Source organism: Meles meles, chromosome 12 (assembly GCF_922984935.1).
Source record: "Meles meles chromosome 12, mMelMel3.1 paternal haplotype, whole genome shotgun sequence".
NCBI lineage: Eukaryota > Metazoa > Chordata > Mammalia > Carnivora > Mustelidae > Meles > Meles meles.
In genome coordinates, this window is record NC_060077.1 from 12,388,920 (window position 1) to 12,407,044 (window position 18,125).

The following is an 18,125-nucleotide window of genomic DNA, read 5'->3' on the forward strand; positions in this document are numbered from 1 at the left end:
TCTGGGATCATGACCTGAGCTGAAGGCAGCGACTTAACCAACTGAGCCACCCAGGCATCTCTGGAGAAAGGACATTTAAACTGAGATCTGAGAATTCTAAGACAAGGAGACCAGGAACAGCTTGTGCAAAGGCCCTGAGGTGGGAATGCATTGAGGGGAGGGTTGCAAGACTACACAGGAGAGTGTGACATGAGGTGGTAAGCAAGGATGGAGAGTAGGATGAGGAAGGTGAGAAATGGAAGCAAGGGCCAGGATCTGCAGACCCTGATAGTCTGTGGGCAGGAAAGAGTTAACACAGCAGTCTGACTGCTGTCCTTTGAAGGGCCTGCTTCCCAGGTTGGCCCCAGGGTGGCTTCAGGGAACTTGGGTTTCAGGAAGGTTCCTATCATCATTAACTGATAATAATAGCTCAATGTGCCTAAACTGTGTATACAAAACATGTTTCTGCTAAACACCTGGTTTTTTTTTTTTTTTTTGGTTGGTTTTTTTCCCCACACCGTGGGCACAGTCTCTCTAGTGAGCTTCCCTGGTTGACAACATTTTACCTACATTGTCACAGCTGAGTGCTGGGGGGATTAGCACATCCTGTGTGACCCCACTGGGAGAGGACCCTTGGAAGCTTGCCCCTGGCTTCCTCCAGACTTCACCCCAGGCCCCTTTTTCCTTTTGCTGATGCTGCTTTTTATCCTTTTGCTCTAACAAATCATAGCCATGAGTATTACTATATGCTAAGTTTATGAGGCCTCCTAGCAAATCACTAAACCTGGCAGGAGGGGGCATGACGGGAAACTCCCAAACACAGATTCTATTAAGAACTGCAGGTTTTATTCTAAGAGCAGGGCAAGCCGTTCATTCCAAATTGTCATGATCTGTGGAGGGGCCTCCCTCCTTCTCCATCCTGAGCTCAAGCCTACGGCTAGAAATATGTGTTCTAGTTCATAGGCATTTGCTACATCCCAGGCACTGCTCTGAGCACTTTATTTCTTCCTTTCCGACCTGTATGCTTTCCATTTCTTTTTCTTGCCTTATTGCATCGCTTAGGACCACCGCTATGATACTGAGTAGGAGCGGTGAGAGCAGACATTCTCGCCTTGTTCCTGATCTTAGAGGGAAAATACTCAAATTTTCACCCTTAAGGGTGAGGTTGGCTGTAGGTTTTTTTGTTGTCGTTGTTGTGTTTTCTTAAGAGAAAGAGAGAGCACAAGCGGGTAGGACGGGCAGAGGGAGAGGAGATCGCTGACACCCCGCTGAGCAGGGAGCCCCATGTGGGGCTTGATCCCAGGACCATAGGATCATGACCTGAGCCGAAGACAGACACTTAACCACCTGAGTCCCCCAGGTACCCCCAGCTATTGGTGTTTTGTAGACACCCTTCAAGGTTAAGACAGTTTCCTCCTAGTTTTAGTTTGTCGAGAATCTTGACCATGAATGGATGTTGAATTTGTCAAATGCTTCTTCTGTCTCTACTGACATGATCATATAGTTTTACTACAGTTAAATTTTATTTAATCTTCCCAACAAACATTGAGGTATGTATTGATTTACTCCTCATTTTTTTTTTTTTTTGTAGGTGAAAAAACTAAAACACGGATTCAAAAAGTTGCCCAGTGGCACAGAGCTAGTAAGAGTAGAACCAGGATTTGAACCCAGGCAGGCTGGCATTATGGCCCACACGCTTCGCCACTAGGCTCACCGCCACCCAAGAACAAGCCCTCATGCCTGCTCATAGAAAGCTCTGGAAATGGATCCTAACGGTCCAATGGGCCCCAGCTCGACTCACCAAAGTACTGTGGAAGGTTGTTGTCGGTGATTTTCCCTGTCTCCCCTAAGTGTCCCAGGATGGTAGTGGCATCACAATTAATCTTTTTAAACAGATTCTCCACCGAGTTCTTGAGATACTCCAAAGTCTTGCTGATTTCCTTGTAGCTGTTTTCATACATGTCTGCCTCCTCCGTGGTCTTCTTCAGTTTCTCCTGGTGACAGACCCCCAATTCCCAGCCCGCATTAGCCAGATTGCTGCCCTGGACTCAGTGGCTCCATGAGGACTTTCAGTGCAGATGGGAGTTTGGGGTCCTCTGGAATCGGGGTCTCTGAACTACAGAATTTCAAACCACTCAGGGGGTGCAAGATCAATCCATTAAGCATTTTAATTAATAAATGCTCAGTTAGCATTTTAAAGAAAGAAAGTAAATAGAATAGAAGAGAAAGGAAGAGAAGATTCTAGTATGCATTTTAGGTAAAGAGGGGAAATCCTGTTAAATGCACATTTTGTTTCACTTACATGTACGTGTGTCTACATGTGCACTGGATTACTATGTCTTTTCATTTTTTTTTAAATAGGCTACACGCCCAGCATGGAGGCCAAAGTGGGGCTTGAACTCACAACCCTGAGATTAAGACCTGAGCTGAGACCACGAGTCGGATGCTCAACTGATTAGCCACCCAGGTGCCCCAGGATTATATCTTCTAGAAGCTGGTGATTCACTTTTTTAACATTGTGACCCCCGGGAAGGAATACATTTTACATCACAGCCCAATGCATGCAACATACATACATATGTACGTACGCGTGCCTATGGGTGTGTGTTTATAAGTATTATCTAATCAAATGGAGTGAAAGTTCCACTAATCAATGTTCTACGGCGTGTTTTAATATTTTCTGTTTTGTTTCATTATTTTTAAATGATTTGATCCAAAAAAACTGATCTTACCACTTGCAGTTTAAAACATTATCACTCTAGCCCAGTGGTTCTCAAAGTGGGGTCCCGGGACCAGACGCATTCGCTTTACTGGGGAACTAGTTAGAAATGCAAATTCTTGGGCTCCAGTCCAGACCCTGACTCAGAAGGTCTGGGGATGGGCCTGGCAACGTGTGTTTTTTTTTTTTTTTTTTGCAACGTGTGTTTTAATGAATGTCCAGGTGACTCTGACGCACGATGAAGTCTGAGAAACCCTGCAAGTCCATTGGCTCGCGATTTTGACTTCTCATTGATATCACCTGGGAGCTTCAAAACACCTGCTGCCCTGACCCTCCCCCGGCACCCCGTCGTCCCAGAGATTCCGAGGGTTTAGTCTGGGGCATAGCCTGGGCCTTAGGAATTTTAAAGCCTCCGAAGTGAACCTGATTGGCAGCCCTGGGCTGAGAATCCCTGCTCTGGGGTGAGAGCTTCTGGTTCCTTCCTGTCTCTCTCTCTGAGTTCCTGGCTTGCTAAGGTGAACTAGGCCCTGTGAGGAACCATTCCCTGTCGCTCCGTATGCCTCACCCCAAATAACATTCCCAAAGGGTCAGCCCTAGCCACACACCCCATCTTCCAGGTGCAGAAACGGAGTCTCCAACGCACACGGCCAGGAGAGGCCAAGCTCTGAACTGTCACTCCACCACCACCACACCAGGCAGCTTCCTGTCCCCAGTTCCCGGGGCTGCGGGTCCTCCGGGGACAGCAAGAGCTGCCTTCTCCTTCTTAAAGGTGGGTTAAGGAATCCCACGGTTAAAGGGACAGCCTGATGTGATGGTGACGGCACCTCACAGGTCACACACATCCCCTCAGCACCTCCTCACAACTGCTTCAGTGTCCAGATGAGGAATATTGAGGTCGACGAAGAAAAGCGACCTCGTGTTTAGCTTCCTTCTACTGAGTGGCCTAAGTACCTGACCTTTAGTCAGGTGACTAAAGATACCTAAAGTGACCTTTAGGTTTTATCTCTTGAGCAGTCATTTTGAACCAAGGCGATGGTGATTTGGGGGTTTCGCTGACTTACAGGACCACCACAATGAAAGCTACGTTTAGGATTCTCCGCCCTACAGCGTGCCTAGCGTGTGCACGCGTGACTTGACGTCACCTTCGTGGCCCACTACAGCGAGGATGGCCATTATCTCCATTTTACAGTTGAGAAAACAGAGGCTCAGTGAGGTGAAGTCACTTTCTCAAAGTCACACAGCTAGGAAGTGACTTTTGGAGAGTCATACCCAAGCATTTGTTCCCAGGGCCTGGTTGCTGAACAGCACCAGTCCCAACCCCAAGGAAGCATGTGGACGCTGGGTGACCCTGAGCTGAGGACATAGGACCCCCAAGCACGTGCTCAGGTTGAGGAAGGTCTCCTTGGACTTGGGCCCTGCCTGGAAGGTTTTTTGTTTGTAAGTTTAAAAAAATTTTTTTTTTCTGCCTGGAAGTTTAAATCCTTCTATCTAGGTTCTTGGGAGAGGCAGCTTGCAATATGGGTGCCTTATGCTTTGCTGCCCCCCGGTGGCCAACCAGAGAATAGCACTGCCATCCCATCCCTGTAACCAGGTGCATACCAACAAAGAACAAAACAGGTCACAGAAAAGGAAAGGAAAACGACCCTGGAGCTCAGTTCCTGGGCTGGGAACTGTTGCATTAGAGCAGGGCTATGCGGTCACACTCTCTGGGTTCATATCTTTGTCAGACGTTTGCTATCCATTCTCCCCTTACACCTTAATAACAAACTCCTGATTGTATTTGGGGTGGCAATGTGCCCAGCTCAAGTTCTACTTCCAATCCTCCTCTGCAACAGAGACAGTGAGATGTAAAATGCAGAAGGCATTGACTGAGTCTTCATGGAAAGAAACATTTAAGCTGCCTAACCTTCAGCAAAGTTTTTTTTTTTTTTTTTTTTTTTTTTTGCCTTTCCAACTTTCTTCCTCCCTGGAATATATATGTGATGGCTGGATCTTTGGCAGCTACAGTACAACCATGAGGCATCCTTGGGGGGTGTAAGCCACATACTAAAGATGGCGAACAGGAGGAGCCTGGGTCCCTGAAGACATCATGACCTTCCCTGAAGGACCTATCTCCAAACTTAATTCTTTTTTTTTTTTTTTTTTTTTTTTTAGATTTTATTTATTATTTATTTGACAGAGAGAGAGGGAGAGACAAGTAGGCAGAGAGGCAGGCAGAGAGAGAGGAGGAAGCAGGCTCCCCACAGTGCAGAGAGCCCGATGTGGGGCTCGATCCCAGGACCCTGAGATCACGACCTGAGCCGAAGGCAGAGGCTTAACCCACTGAGCCACCCAGGCGCCCCATCCAAACTTAATTCTTAACAAAGTAAATAATGCTACCTTGCTTAGGCTATTGTTACTTTGGTTTCTTGTGATTAGCAACTAAATACAATGCAAAGCTCTTATACAGCATCCCAGCTCCATAATGTTGGTCAAGTGAATTTACCTCTCTGAACCTGTTTCTTCACCTGTACAATGTAGAGATCATAGCAACTACCTCATGGGACTGTTGTGAAGATTAAATGAGATAGTACAAGCAAAGCACTTAGCCCAAAGTAGTTGCTCAAAAAATGTTCATAATGATTGTTATTGATTGAAAACAGGCCACAGCCAAGACAAAGAGGAGAGAAAAAAACTACTGAGGCAGAGCTCTGTCTGGGATTTTCCAGTCTGGGATGAAATTAGAGATGCAAGTGCCTTGGCTAGGCTCCCTGAAGTCGGGGAGTCTTTAAAATGGACAAAGAGGCTTTAGGGACAAAATTCTGCAGCAATATCTATAGCAGAGGTGGCCCGAGACAAAGGCTCAGGACATGTCCAGACACAAGCCAGGTCAGTAGAGTCTCATGGGGCAGATAACGTACTCCTCCCGAGAATTACCGGACAGAACACCTAAAGACACACAGACAACAGAGACTCCCACGTCCCTCCCTCCCCACCCTGGTCTTACCTCCAACTCTCTCAGGATGGAGTGGTTGTCATCATGGGATGATTTCTGCTGGGATCGCAAGAAGATGATCTCATCCTGCTCACAAGAGAACCAGACCATAAGGAGAAGTGGGTGCTCCCCTCCCCACCACACCTGCAGCTAAGCCTCTGCCTTGAGGAGATGAGGGGGATTTAAATTATGTTTCCAGGAGCCCCCAAACCCTTGGGCCCCTCTTATGCCCATGGCGGTTCCTTCTCATGTTTCTTTTTAAGATTTATTTATTTTTATTTTATTTTTATTTTTTTTCCCATTATTTTTATTTTAGCAAGAGAGAGAGAATCTCAAGCAGACTCCACACTGAGCGCCGAGTCCAATGTGATGCGGGGCTCAATCCCGGGCCTCTGAGATCATGACCTGAGCTGAAATCAAGAGTCGAACGCTTAACCAATGGAGTCACCCAGGTGCCCCTGATGTTTCTTAATTAAAAGGAGGATGAGGGCGTGGGTGGGTGGTTCATTCTTCTTGGAGAATTGTCTAGAACAGCACGGTCACAGAACTGTAATGGTGGCAATGTTCTCTCAACACCATCCAGGCCTGCAGCCATTGGCCACTATGTAGGTAGGGCCACTGAGGAGCTAATTTTTAATTTTACTTAATATTAAATGGATTTAAACATAAATAGCCATATGTGGCTAGCGCTATTATAATAGATATAAGGCAGCTCCAGGGCAGGGCTTATCCAACTCTAGCAAAAATCAGAATCATCTGGAGGTTTGTGAAAACACGGACTGCGGGGCCCCTCTCCCAGAAGTTCTGGGCCAGTAGGTCTGAGTGGGGCCCAAGAATGTGTGTTTCTCAAAAGTTCCCAGGAGCTGCTGCTATTGTTGATCCAGGGTCCAGATTTGAGAACCCCTAGGGCTAGAACAGTGTGTCCAAATGCAAAAGGCTACCTTTTGAGTTAATTTCATCTCTAGGACTCTGTCCCATGGAAAGAGTAGGACATGTGGGCTAAGTGGCTGCTCAGGGCTGTCTGTCATGTTATTACTTATTATGACCCCCAGTTAGAGATGATCTAAACGTGTACGGATAGTGGATCAGTTAAATCAATGATGGTACCTTCATGTCATGAGGGGAATGAGTCTTAAATAAAAATATGGTTCAAAATGCAGATTCCTAGATAATTCTTAGGGAATATGGGTTTGTACGTATGGGATAGAACTTGGGGAATCTGTTTTTAAATTTAAAAAAAAATTATTTATTTGACAGAGAGAGATCACAAGTAGACAGAGAGGCAGGCAGAGAGAGAGAGAGGGAAGTAGGCTCGCCGCTGAGCAGAGAGCCCGATGTGGGACTCGATCCCAGGACTCTGAGCTGAGCTGAAGGCAGCAGCTTAACCCACTGAGCCACCCAGGCGCCCCGGGGAATCTGCATTTAAGAAGTAGCTTATGGGGCGCCTGGGTGGCTCAGTGGGTTAAGCCACTGCCTTCGGCTCAGGTCATGATCCCAGGGTCCCGCATGGGGCTCTCTGCTCAGCAGGGTGCCTGCTTCCCTCCCTCTCTCTCTGCCTGCCTCTCTATCTACTTGTGATCTCTCTCTGTCAAATAAAGAAATAAAATCTTAAAAAAAAAAAAAAAAGAAGTAGCTTATGATTCTACCTCAGAGGATTCAGGGTCTCCAGAAGCCACTAAAAAGAACATAGAAGATGTTGGATAGATCTATGATGAATTTCAGGAGAAAAATTTCAAAACAGTGTGGACAGTCTAGAATGATCCCAGTACTATAAACAGGCACCTTTTCTGCCTCAGGGCCTTTGGACTTGCTATTTCTTCTGCCTGGAACATTCATTACCCAGGGATCTGCATAGCTTATTCCCTCACCTACAAGTCTGCTCAAATCTTAGCTTGTCAACTTCCCATGCCCTCACTTGGCTCCAGAACCCCTCTTTACCTGTTGTACTTTATCTTTTAGTCTACATCATTTCCAATTTCTAATACACCCTATAATTTATGTATTTATTAGGCTTGTTATTTATTGTTTGTTTCTCTCTGTCAGAACAGAAATTGCAGGAGGGCAGAACTTTCTGTCATTTTGTTCACTGTGCCATATTCAGTGTCTAGAATAGTGCCTGGCACATAGAAGGTGCTTAGTAAATACTTGCTAGATAAACAAAACCAAAAGAATATTTTTTGCAATCAGAATATATAAATCTCAGGGCACTTGGGTGGTTCGGTCAGTTAAGCATCTGCCTTTGGCTCAGGTCATAATCCAAGGGCCTTGGGATTGAGCCCCACATTGGGCTCCTTGCTCAGTGGGGAGCCTGCTTCTCCCTCTCCCTCTGTCTCTCCCCCCTGGTTTGTGTTGTCTCTCTCTCACTCAACCTCTCTCTCAAATAAATCAATAAAATCTTTTTTAAAAGAATATGTAATTCTCTTTATACTATATATAATCACTATGTTAAGTTTTAAAAGCATCACCCCCCCAAAAAATAGAAGTAATAAGGAAATAGATCAAAATGTCAACAATGATTATCTCTAGGGAATGGGATAATGGATGATTTAAAAAATACAATCCTTAGTTATTCTCCAAATTTTCTATAATGAGCATATCCATCTAAGATTTTTAAAACATAAAGCATTTTCATTAGAAACAAGCATTTTCAGGAATTGTTCAGCAGGTAGTCCATTAAGTCCCAAAAGCCACAGTTCTATAACTTCAAAGAAAAGCTCAGAAGCTACTGTTCTGGTCCAAACATCATTCTACAAATGAGGAGCCTGAAGCCCAGGGAGATCATGGACTTGTCTGTCCTTCATCAGACACACTCGTGTTAAGGCCAGACACAGGCTGTGTAGCCTAGAGAGGGGGTACTATCATGGTGAATGGGAAAGATCAAGGTCAGTTTTGTTTAGTAACCATTTCTTGATTGAATCAGTATCTGACTAGCGTTCTCACATCCCTCTCCTATGGTCTGTCCTTGTCCCACGGGGACTAGTAAGACGCTGTCTCCCAGAAAATGAGAATCAGTGTCCTGCCCACTTCCCAGGTCCCAAAGGGACCCATCATCCATCCTTTCATCCTTCAAATCTCTGCGCCCAAAGACTTTCCATGCAATACTGCGGATGGCCACCTGAGGGCAGTGGCGAAGCGCCTACCCCGGAGGCAGAAGGTTCAAAGGCCCTCAGGGCAGCGGGCCTGAGACACAGGAGCAGATGGGATCCAGCCAGTGTGGGTGGCCGGGAGCCAGCTGCCTTCAGCTTCCAGGGGGGCCGCGGAGCTGGAGCGATCAGATCCGATTTTCCAAGAGAAACCAGAAATCCAGGTTTTCATGTGGAATATCCGGATTTTTAAATGTTGGCAAGTAATAATTTTTAAATTTGGGGGGTAGGGGAGACCAAACAAAAGAAGAGAGTGGGGTTCAACCAGTTACAACCTCTGACCCTGGCGCTCTCTGTGGAAGGGGTGAAGTCGGTTGGTAGAATCCTAATTGTTTGGGGTTTATATATTTTTCCTACCCAAACCCTAGTTTGAGCAGAGGTGCCACAAGAAGACAGGGTAAGGGTCCAGGCAACCCCTCCAGCCACACCTCCTGCACCCCAACCCCTTCATCCCAAACTGCTCCATTTTACCTGTTTTCTATACCATGTTTCCTCACAACCTGGGTTTAAATGAAAATATTCTGTAGCTTTATTTATTTTTATTTTTTTATAGAAGTTTGGAAAGTACTGCTCTAGTCCAAAGAGATCATTCTATAGATGTGGAGACTGAGGCCGGAACAGGGCAGGAGCGGCCATCTGTCATCAGACACACTGGCCCTGACAGAGTCTGAGTGGCTGAAGGAGAAAAGGGTACTAGCCTCATGGTGAGTGGCAAGGTCAAGGTCAGTTACTGTTTTGGAGCCATTTCCTGGTGCCTCCCCCTGTGTGCAGGGCTATCCTGGGCATTGGGAAAGTAGAGGGAATACATGTTTGTGCCTAGAAGGCACAACTAGGGGACGTTTGTCCCCTAGAAGATCACCTTCCAGAAGGGAGACATAGGGCCGTTCAACCTCATCTCCCCCAGCCCTGCCCACTCTACACACACTGAGCTGAACATTCTCCTTTTCCCCCCAAATCCACCTGCCTCGCTTCCTCACCCTCTGCTGCAGACCCAGGGGCTACGGCTCTGGGCTCCCTTGTCCCCTGGCTTGGGTTGCACCCAGGCACTGGGAGGCGCCAGCTGGAGATTAAAGGGTGGAAAGAGGTTGGGACTACTTGCTCCCTCCCCACTGCCCCCCCCCGACCTTTGCAGATCACTAGCTTGGCCACAATCCCTCCAGAATAGACACAGAGACACCCTCCTCCACATACCTCATTCCTGATTCCAGAAACAGCTCCTTCCTCTCACCTGTTCTAGAGCCCTCTCTCGCAGGTCCTGCACTTTCCATTTGTGATTTCCTTGAACCTTTGACATAGTCCCTCTTTAAAAAATCCTGCCTCAATGTACCCATTTGGGGCCCGCCCTATTTCCCATCACCACACTGAGACCACCACCTTCATTCTCCTCATGTTCGCAGCCACCTGTGCGATTATTACCTATCCCAATCTATTACTGTCTATTAATAGTTTTCTTTCAATCAAACTGTGTTCCTTTTATTATGTTTATCATTATTTCTTTACTGTTACTACTACTTATCATCCTAAATCATAATAACCATTAAATCACAAGATTGCAAGCTATGTTTGTCCTAAGCCTCATAAAAATTAATTCACCACAAGTAAATTAAAATGTCTTCACCTATATTCGGGCTACTAGCTATCTGTACATGACCAGTGCACCTGCTCCATATTCAGGAGACAGTGACATTGCAAAAGGCTCCCTTCACCATACAAACAGCACGGGGACCCCCCAATGGGAGGAGCTATGAATTCCCAGTGGTGGTGACATTTGTGTGGGTCAGGACTAATGAGCCGTATTTCGTCAGAAGAAAAGCAGGAGTGAGAGAGGAAATGGCATGAGGAAAGCCTCAGAAGAGGGAAGCACACAGGACAGCTGAGACTGGCAGCCATGGAGGGTGCCTTTGGGGTCGTGAGAGGAGGTGAACCTGCCAAGGCAGGTTGAAGCCAAATTTTGAAGGGCCCCGAGTGTCACACTAAGGAGTTTAGATTCTATGCTATACAGACAGTTCCAAAGGCTGTTTATGTGTGTTCTGGAGAGTAAGCAACCCAAGGAGTCAGTTAAGTTTGGGAAATTATGGTCTCAACAAAGGTAAATAGGTTACTTTACTGCAGGACTTGTCAGAGCCTTTACTATGCTCAAGTACATCAGTTCTCTTCAAGATGGATTGACCATCTCTCCTCAATTCTGTGAAGCTGTTGATTAACAGGGTTCAGCAAACTCTTAAGGCAAAGGGCCAGATAGTAGATATTTTAGGCATTGCAGACCACATATGATCTCTCCTGTGTATACCCTCTTTTTTTTTTTTTTCCTCCTTTTAACTCTGTAAAAATGTAAAAATCATTCTTAGCTCATGGCCTGTACAAAAACCAACCACAGGCTGTATCCAGCCATGGCTATAGTTTAGGGAACCCTGGATTATAGAACATGCCATGGATTACAAGTATCACTATTGGGGGTGTGGGGGCAGGACCCACATTATGTGTTTGCATCAATTAGAAGACAAATACCAATTTGAGAAAGGTTAAAATGTAGGGAGGATCCCTGGAGGAATATAGTGTTTCCCAAACCGACTAGACCTTGAGGCCCTCTTTATAGGGCATCTCGAGGAGTGTTTCGAGGAAGCCACTTTGAGAAAGCCTGTGGTGAGGGTGTGCGGGTCCCAGGCCTAGGAAAGAAGAGCCACCTGACCTGGATTCTCTGGGTCTTCTTGTGCATCATCTCCATGTCATTGTTGAGCTCTGTGACATACGTGAACCGGGCAAAGTTCTTCTCCTCCTTGGCCAGAAAGTTCTCGACGAGCTGATTCAGGTTCCCGTCCTCCGTCAGCTTGAGCAGCCTGAGGTGGGCCACCTCATAGCTCTCGAAACTCTCACCCTTGGTCTTCTTCCTGTGCTTCTTTCTCTTGAGAGCTAGAAAGGAAAAGCCAGCAACCGTGAATCTGAAGGAAAGTCTCTCAGAGCAGTGCTGGGCAGGGAGACGTGCTCCGTAATATTGTCACTGTGCCCTGGAGAGGAGGCTAGACTTTTCCAGGAGAGGGGGCAAGCGCTTTATTCCTTAGTCATGTCACAGATGTTTAACTGAGCATCTACTATGTGCAGACATTGTGCGGGGCTCTGCAGACACAAAATCCCTGTCCCATGAAGCATGCAGTGGAGGAATCAGACAAAGAGAGGAAAGAAAAGGAGATTCCCATGTAAACAGAAGACACACATCACCACGCTGTGGTTCTGGTCACAGAAGAGCAGTATCAGGGGCCGTGGTGGGGGAGCTGTGTGGCGCAGCAAGGCCTCTCAAAGGAGGTGACATCTGAACAGGGTGAAGGTCAAGGAAATCCTGTTGGCAGGCTCAGACCTTGGCAAATTTAAGGAACTAGAGCCAAGAAAGTTTTCCAAGCTCTGTTCTCTCCCACCTAATGCCTGCCACAGCCCCACCTTTCCTGAACTCAGTCTTGTCTCTGATTTAGCCTCCAAAGGGCCGTCACAAAGATCTTTCTAGATCTTCCTAGGCACATCTGGCCCTGCGACTCCTTTACCTGTTGTTCTTTTTTTTTTTTTTAAGATTTTATTTATTTATTTGACAGAGAGAGAGATCACAAGTAGGCAGAGAGGCAGGCAGAGAGAGAGGAGGAAGCAGGCTTCCTGCTGAGCAGAGAGCCCGATGCGGGGCTCGATCCCAGAACCCTGAGATCATGACCTGAGCCGAAGGCAGCGGCTTAATCCACTGAGCCACCCAGGCGCCCCTACCTGTTGTTCTTTAGAGAGTGAGAGGTGGGGTTTCTCAGAAACACACTTTCTGCAACACCACAGTCCCAAATGAAAAGGCAGGAGGAGACAGGAGATGCTAAAAGAACAAAACACAAATACAGTTTCCACAGGGGGGGGGGGGGCTCTCTGAAGAGCTTAGACTTTTCAGTCTGTTCAGGAGAGAGTAAAAACAACAGCCGTGAGACTGTTGGCCTCAGAAAGGGCTCTTCTTGCAAGGTTGGCCCCTGGCCGCATCTGGGCACTTAAATGGTAAATGGTTCCGTACATGGTTATCAGACGTTCCCTCAATGCTAGGAGTGCCTCACTGTGCTTACACCATGCAGAGGGTGTGTGTGGTTTATGCTGAACACCTGCTTTCCTTCCGGGAGGCTGAACTGGGGCACACAAGGGAGAGGACCCCTACGTGGCCAGCCCCCAGTGACATCTTAGGGATGGAGGCTCTAATGAGCTCCCCTAGTAGATACCTCTTCATACATGTCACAGGGGGATGCTGGGGCAATTAAGCATGTCCTGTGTGACTGCCCTGGGAGGAGATTCTGGAAGCTTGTGCCTGGTTTCCTCCAGACTTTGTCCCATGTGGCTTTCCTCTTTGCTTGCATGTGCTTTGGGTCCCCACCGCATAGCCATGCACGTCACTGCATGCTGTATCCTGTGAATCCTCCTAGCCCTTCACCAAAGCTGGGGGTGGTCCTGGGGACCCAACACCCAAGTCTGCTCTCCCAGACAATGGAAGGGGAGCCTCAGAGTAAGGACACAGCCTGTGGGTTAGGGTTGGCAGATAAAATACAGGACACCCAGTTAAATTTGAATTTCAGACAAACCGTACATTTTGTTCAAGTCTAATTAAGCCTTAATTGTAGATAAGCAACAAGTAACTTTTTACTTAATTTTAAAAATGTATTCACTGTTCATCTAAAATTTAAATTTAACTAGACATAATGTTATTCGCTAAATCTGACAACCCTACTCAGAAGGACTTGGGCCCCCTCAGTTGAGAGAGAGCAAGAAAGAATTCCTAGAGAGTGTACCTTCTTCCTTTTTGGCCTGCTCCTCGAACTCCAGACGGTCATTCAGCTTGATAAGCAAGAAGGACTTGAGCTTGGTCTCATGGGCATAGACGCGCTCCAGCTCTCGGATCTCCAGGTTGTACTGAGAAATGTCCTTCTGCTGGCGGTCCTTCATGGCGGCCATCCGAGCCATGGCTTCCAGCCTGAGCGAGGTGGGGCCGGGTCTGAGTCTCCAGAGGCTCCCTCTCCCCTCCCTTCTGCCTACCAGACCCCGGAGGGAACTGCTTCTTTTGCTCGTGGAGGCTTCTTTTGACCATTACTTCTTTTGCTCGTGGAGGCTCTGGGGACGGAGGAACCGCCCTCCTTACCTGAGTCACTGGAGCTGCCAGCTCTGGACCATAACCAGGAAAGGATCCTTCTGTCATCATCATCACCACCGCCACTACGACCACCACCTCCTCATCGTTATCAGCACTTGTCAGTTACTGTGGCCCAGCCAATCCTTATATACATATACTATTTAATCCTCACTAACCCCCAAAGCGTCCTACAATAATACAGTAGTGACAGAACCAGAATTCAAACCCTGATCTCTCCAACTCCAAAACCTATGCTCTTCACAGCCTAACTAATATTCCTTTCTCCCCTACAAGTATGAGGCCAGGAGACAACCCAGGACTCAAGGCAGGGGCATCTGGAGGAGAAGGCTCAGCAGAAAGGTTTGAATCTCAACCCTCCACTGTTTGCCTAGCTCTCGGGTTAAGTATTTCGGCAGCTCAAAGCCTTCATATCCTGGTCTATAACAAAAGATGGCTATAACCCCCGGGGCAGCTGTGAGGGTTGAATGATCCCCAGAGCATCGAGCACCATGCCTGGCACACAGTCAGCGCTCAGAGTTACGATGAAGATGTAAGATCCCTCAAGACACAAGCCCAGGGGCAGAGATGCTCAGCAGGGGGGCTAAGAGGCATCTCTGCCTCTACGTTCTCCCCCCAGCCCACCTCTGCTCATAGGCCTGGGCAGACTGCTCAATAGCCATATTCATGGTTTTCTTCTGCATCAGCAAGCGTCGTTGGAGGTTCTGGTACACGTTGTCGTAAGCAGCCTTCTCGTACCGCAGGTCCTCAATCTCCTTCCGGAGCTTGGCATTGGTGGTCAGCATCTTGTCAAAGTGCATGGTGACCTGTGGGCAGGGCTGTGCTTCAAAACTGAGCTCCCTCCTGGGGCACGAGACAGGCTTCCAGAAAGCAGCCAGAGGGTGGGAAGGTCTCCCCCCCACCTCCCGCTGGAGGTCCAGAGCACAGAGGGTGAGAGGCTTAAATTGGCCCCCAAATGGCTAAGTGTTTTTGTTTTTGTTTTTTTAAGATTTTATTTATTTATTTGACAGACAGAGATCATAAGCAGGCAGAGAGGCAGGTAGAGAGAGAGGGGGAAGCAGGTACCCCACTGAGCAGAGAGCCCAATACGGGGCTTAATCTCAAGACCCTGAGATCATGACCTGAGCTGAAGGCAGAGGCTTAACCCACTGAGCCACCCAGGCGCCATGGCTAAGTGGTCTTAGGCAAGTTTCTTGCCCCCCCGCCAACTCCCTAGATTTTAAATTTCTTGATGACTTTTATACCTAACTTCCAGTTTTTAGCAATGGTGGGGAGAGGGGAAAAGGTAAATGACACCAAGAGGAAACAATCAGCCAAATCCAGAAGGTAGAACTTTCTATATCACAGCTGACCCAGACTCTTCAACTGGTTGATGGCTGGGAAAAGTCGTAGAGCACTGTTTGGGCCCGGATGGTTCTTTGTGGTGGGGAGTCATCCTGTGCTTGGACTGTTAAAGAAGCAAAATCTCTACGCTCTACCCACTGAATGCCAGCAGCACAGCTCCCACCCCAGCTGTGACAAGCAAAAATGTCTCTATTTGGAGACAATGTCCCTTTAGGGGCAAAATCATCTCTGCTTGGGAACCACTGCTGTCAACTAGATGAATTTAAGAGACCTAACGATTACGTGAAACTTGACTGGCCCCAACTTTAAAAGACATTTTGGGGCCAGCCAGAGAAATTTTAATGTGGGCAATATTAAAGAAATTGTATTAATTTTTTAAGGTGTGATATGGTTTCCTGGCTATGAAAGAAAATGCTTGATCTTTAGAGATGCAAACAGAAGTATTTAGGGGTGAAATAGCACAATGTCGGGGCGCCTGGGTGGCTCAGTGGATTAAAGCCTCTGCCTTCGGCTCGGGTCATGGTCTCAGGGTCCTGGGATCGAGCCCCACATCGGGCTCTCTGCTCGGCAGGGAGGCTGCCTCCTCTCTCTCTCTCTCTGCCTGTGTCTCTGCCTACTTGTGATCTCTGTCTGTCAAATAAATAAATAAAATCTTTAAAAATAAAAAAAAAAGAAATAGCACAATGTCTGTAATTTACCTTAAAATACTTCAGGGGAAAGAAGGGTGAAACAAATATAGTAAAATGTTACCGATTATTAAATCTAAGTGATAGGCATGTGGGTGTTCATTATTTTATTACCTCCACTTTTCCGTACATCTTATTAAATTTATCTTAAAAAAAAGTTTTTTATGCAAAGTGCTCATGTAGACACTGAAAAGAAACAATGGCAGAAAATATTCCTAATGGATATAAAGTAGCTTTGATCAGAGTTTTCAAAGCATGTTCTGAGAAACTTTGGGTTTCTGCAAGAAGGGGGAAGGCGAGGTACGCCACCAGAATGCAAAATTTAAGAAGGTACTCACTCTCCCAGTGTCAGCCCTGCATTTCCATGAGCCTGAGAGTGAGTGCCTCAAATTTTGCATCCTGGGCCCTTTACTTGCCTAGCCCTACTCCTGGCCCTGTGTTTCTCTGTAGGATGTTTCTGTGGCTACCACACAATGTAAGGGAATCCAGGAACAGAATCATTCTTATTCTTTCTCTATCTTCTATTTATCGTTAAGAAGATATTGGTCATTAGTCCTTCACACTTTAGTGTGAATTTTACTCTAGGACTGTTGACATGCTACCTATCCTCTGATTGTGGGATAAAAATGGGAGGACTCGGGGCACCTGGGTGGCTCAGTGGGTTAAAGCCTCTGCCTTCGGCTCAGGTCATGATCCCAGCATCCTGGGATCGAGCCCCGCATCGGGCTCTCTGCTCAGTGGAGAGCCTGCTTCCCTTCCTCTCTCTCTCTGCCTGCCTCTCTGCCTACTTGTGATCTCTGTCTGTCAAATAAATAAATCTTAAAAAAAAAATGGGAGGACTCTCAGACCCCACTGAGTAAGTGGAGGAGGCTTTAAGTCATGGGGTATTCTGGGACCCTGAAATAACCTTTAGAGATGGCTACCTAAACTACCAAAAGGCACAGCCAGACCTGGTCAGGGAAGGGGGTAAAGGGGACCCGTTTGAGAAGTAAAGGAGCAGCACTCCTCTCAGAAATGAAAGAAGGGACATTACTATAGACCTTACAGAAATAAAAAGAATTATAAGGCAATGTACTAAGAACAACTGTAAAACAACAAATTAGGATAACTGAGATGAAATGGACAAATTCCTAGAAAGAAACAAACTACTTAATTGACTCAGGAAGAAACAGAAACTCTAAATAGATTACAAAAAAGCACACCTCTGTAGCCAAGTCATCATTAAATCATGCATGCAAAAAAGAAAATCATGCATGCATTTGTTCATTCATTCATTCCATCAATAGATGTTTGCTAAGTACCTACTCTAAGCCTCACACTGTACTGGGCATTAATGATTCTTAACCAAGGGGACCTTCAGTTTCACCGAGGTTGTTTAATAGTGCAGAAGCCTGGGTCTAAGCCTTACAGGTTCTGATTCAAAGCCAGTGAATCTAAAGAATTACAGATTCTGACTCAAAACCAGGAATCTACTTTCTAACACACATCCTAGGCCCTCTGAGGCATGGGTGCAAATCACTGGGCATGGATATTAAAAAGACACTGCCCTGCGTTCAGTCCACTTCCATGTAACTGGGAGACAGAAATCAGATCCAATTAACTTCAGCCATCCCTGGTTAAAGCCTGGTGGTCAGAGTTAAGGGGAAGCTAAGAGCTTTGTATAGTGAGGCACTGATAGGCTTCCCTCCAAATCACTTCACCTGCCCTCTCTACTGGATTATGTTGTGGGAACTGTTATTTCATTAGTCAGACTAGAATGTGTTTGTACGTGCTCAGCATTCTTTCTTCCTTTCTTTTTGCTTTTTTATCACTTCTTCTCAGCTCTCAGTCCACATTGTTGGATAGGGCTGTCCTCTCTTGACTCGGGGGAGGGAGGAGTGATCCAAGGGTAGTCATGTGACTCAAGTCCATATATTCTTCTGAGCACAGTGACTGGCTGAGGGATGGACACTTGATCCAAGATGGCTCAATGGGAACCCTCCCTGGAATTTGTGATTGAACTCTTAGGAAAGAGATGGTCCTTTTCTGCTGGTGTTTGTTCACATTGGGGGCTGCCCAAGAATGAAGTCATCTCCACCCAAAGGAGAGATGGACAGAGAAAGTATCCTCAAGACATGTTTGGAGCACCTGG

General features: G+C 46.7%; 1 protein-coding gene across 2 annotated transcripts in view; it reads right to left on the reverse strand.

Annotated features, from left to right (window-relative positions):
- Positions 1-18,125, reverse strand: part of CCDC63 (coiled-coil domain containing 63) — a 62,360-nt gene that overhangs the window by 32,414 nt on the left and 11,821 nt on the right. For both annotated transcript variants that reach the window (XM_046025226.1, XM_046025228.1), the window contains exons 6-10: positions 14,589-14,770; positions 13,609-13,790; positions 11,505-11,725; positions 5,685-5,759; positions 1,781-1,973 (exon numbers count right to left, since the gene is read on the reverse strand). In XM_046025226.1, the coding sequence (XP_045881182.1) occupies positions 1,781-1,973; positions 5,685-5,759; positions 11,505-11,725; positions 13,609-13,790; positions 14,589-14,770 (853 nt within the window). The remainder of the gene's footprint in view (positions 1-1,780; positions 1,974-5,684; positions 5,760-11,504; positions 11,726-13,608; positions 13,791-14,588; positions 14,771-18,125) is intronic.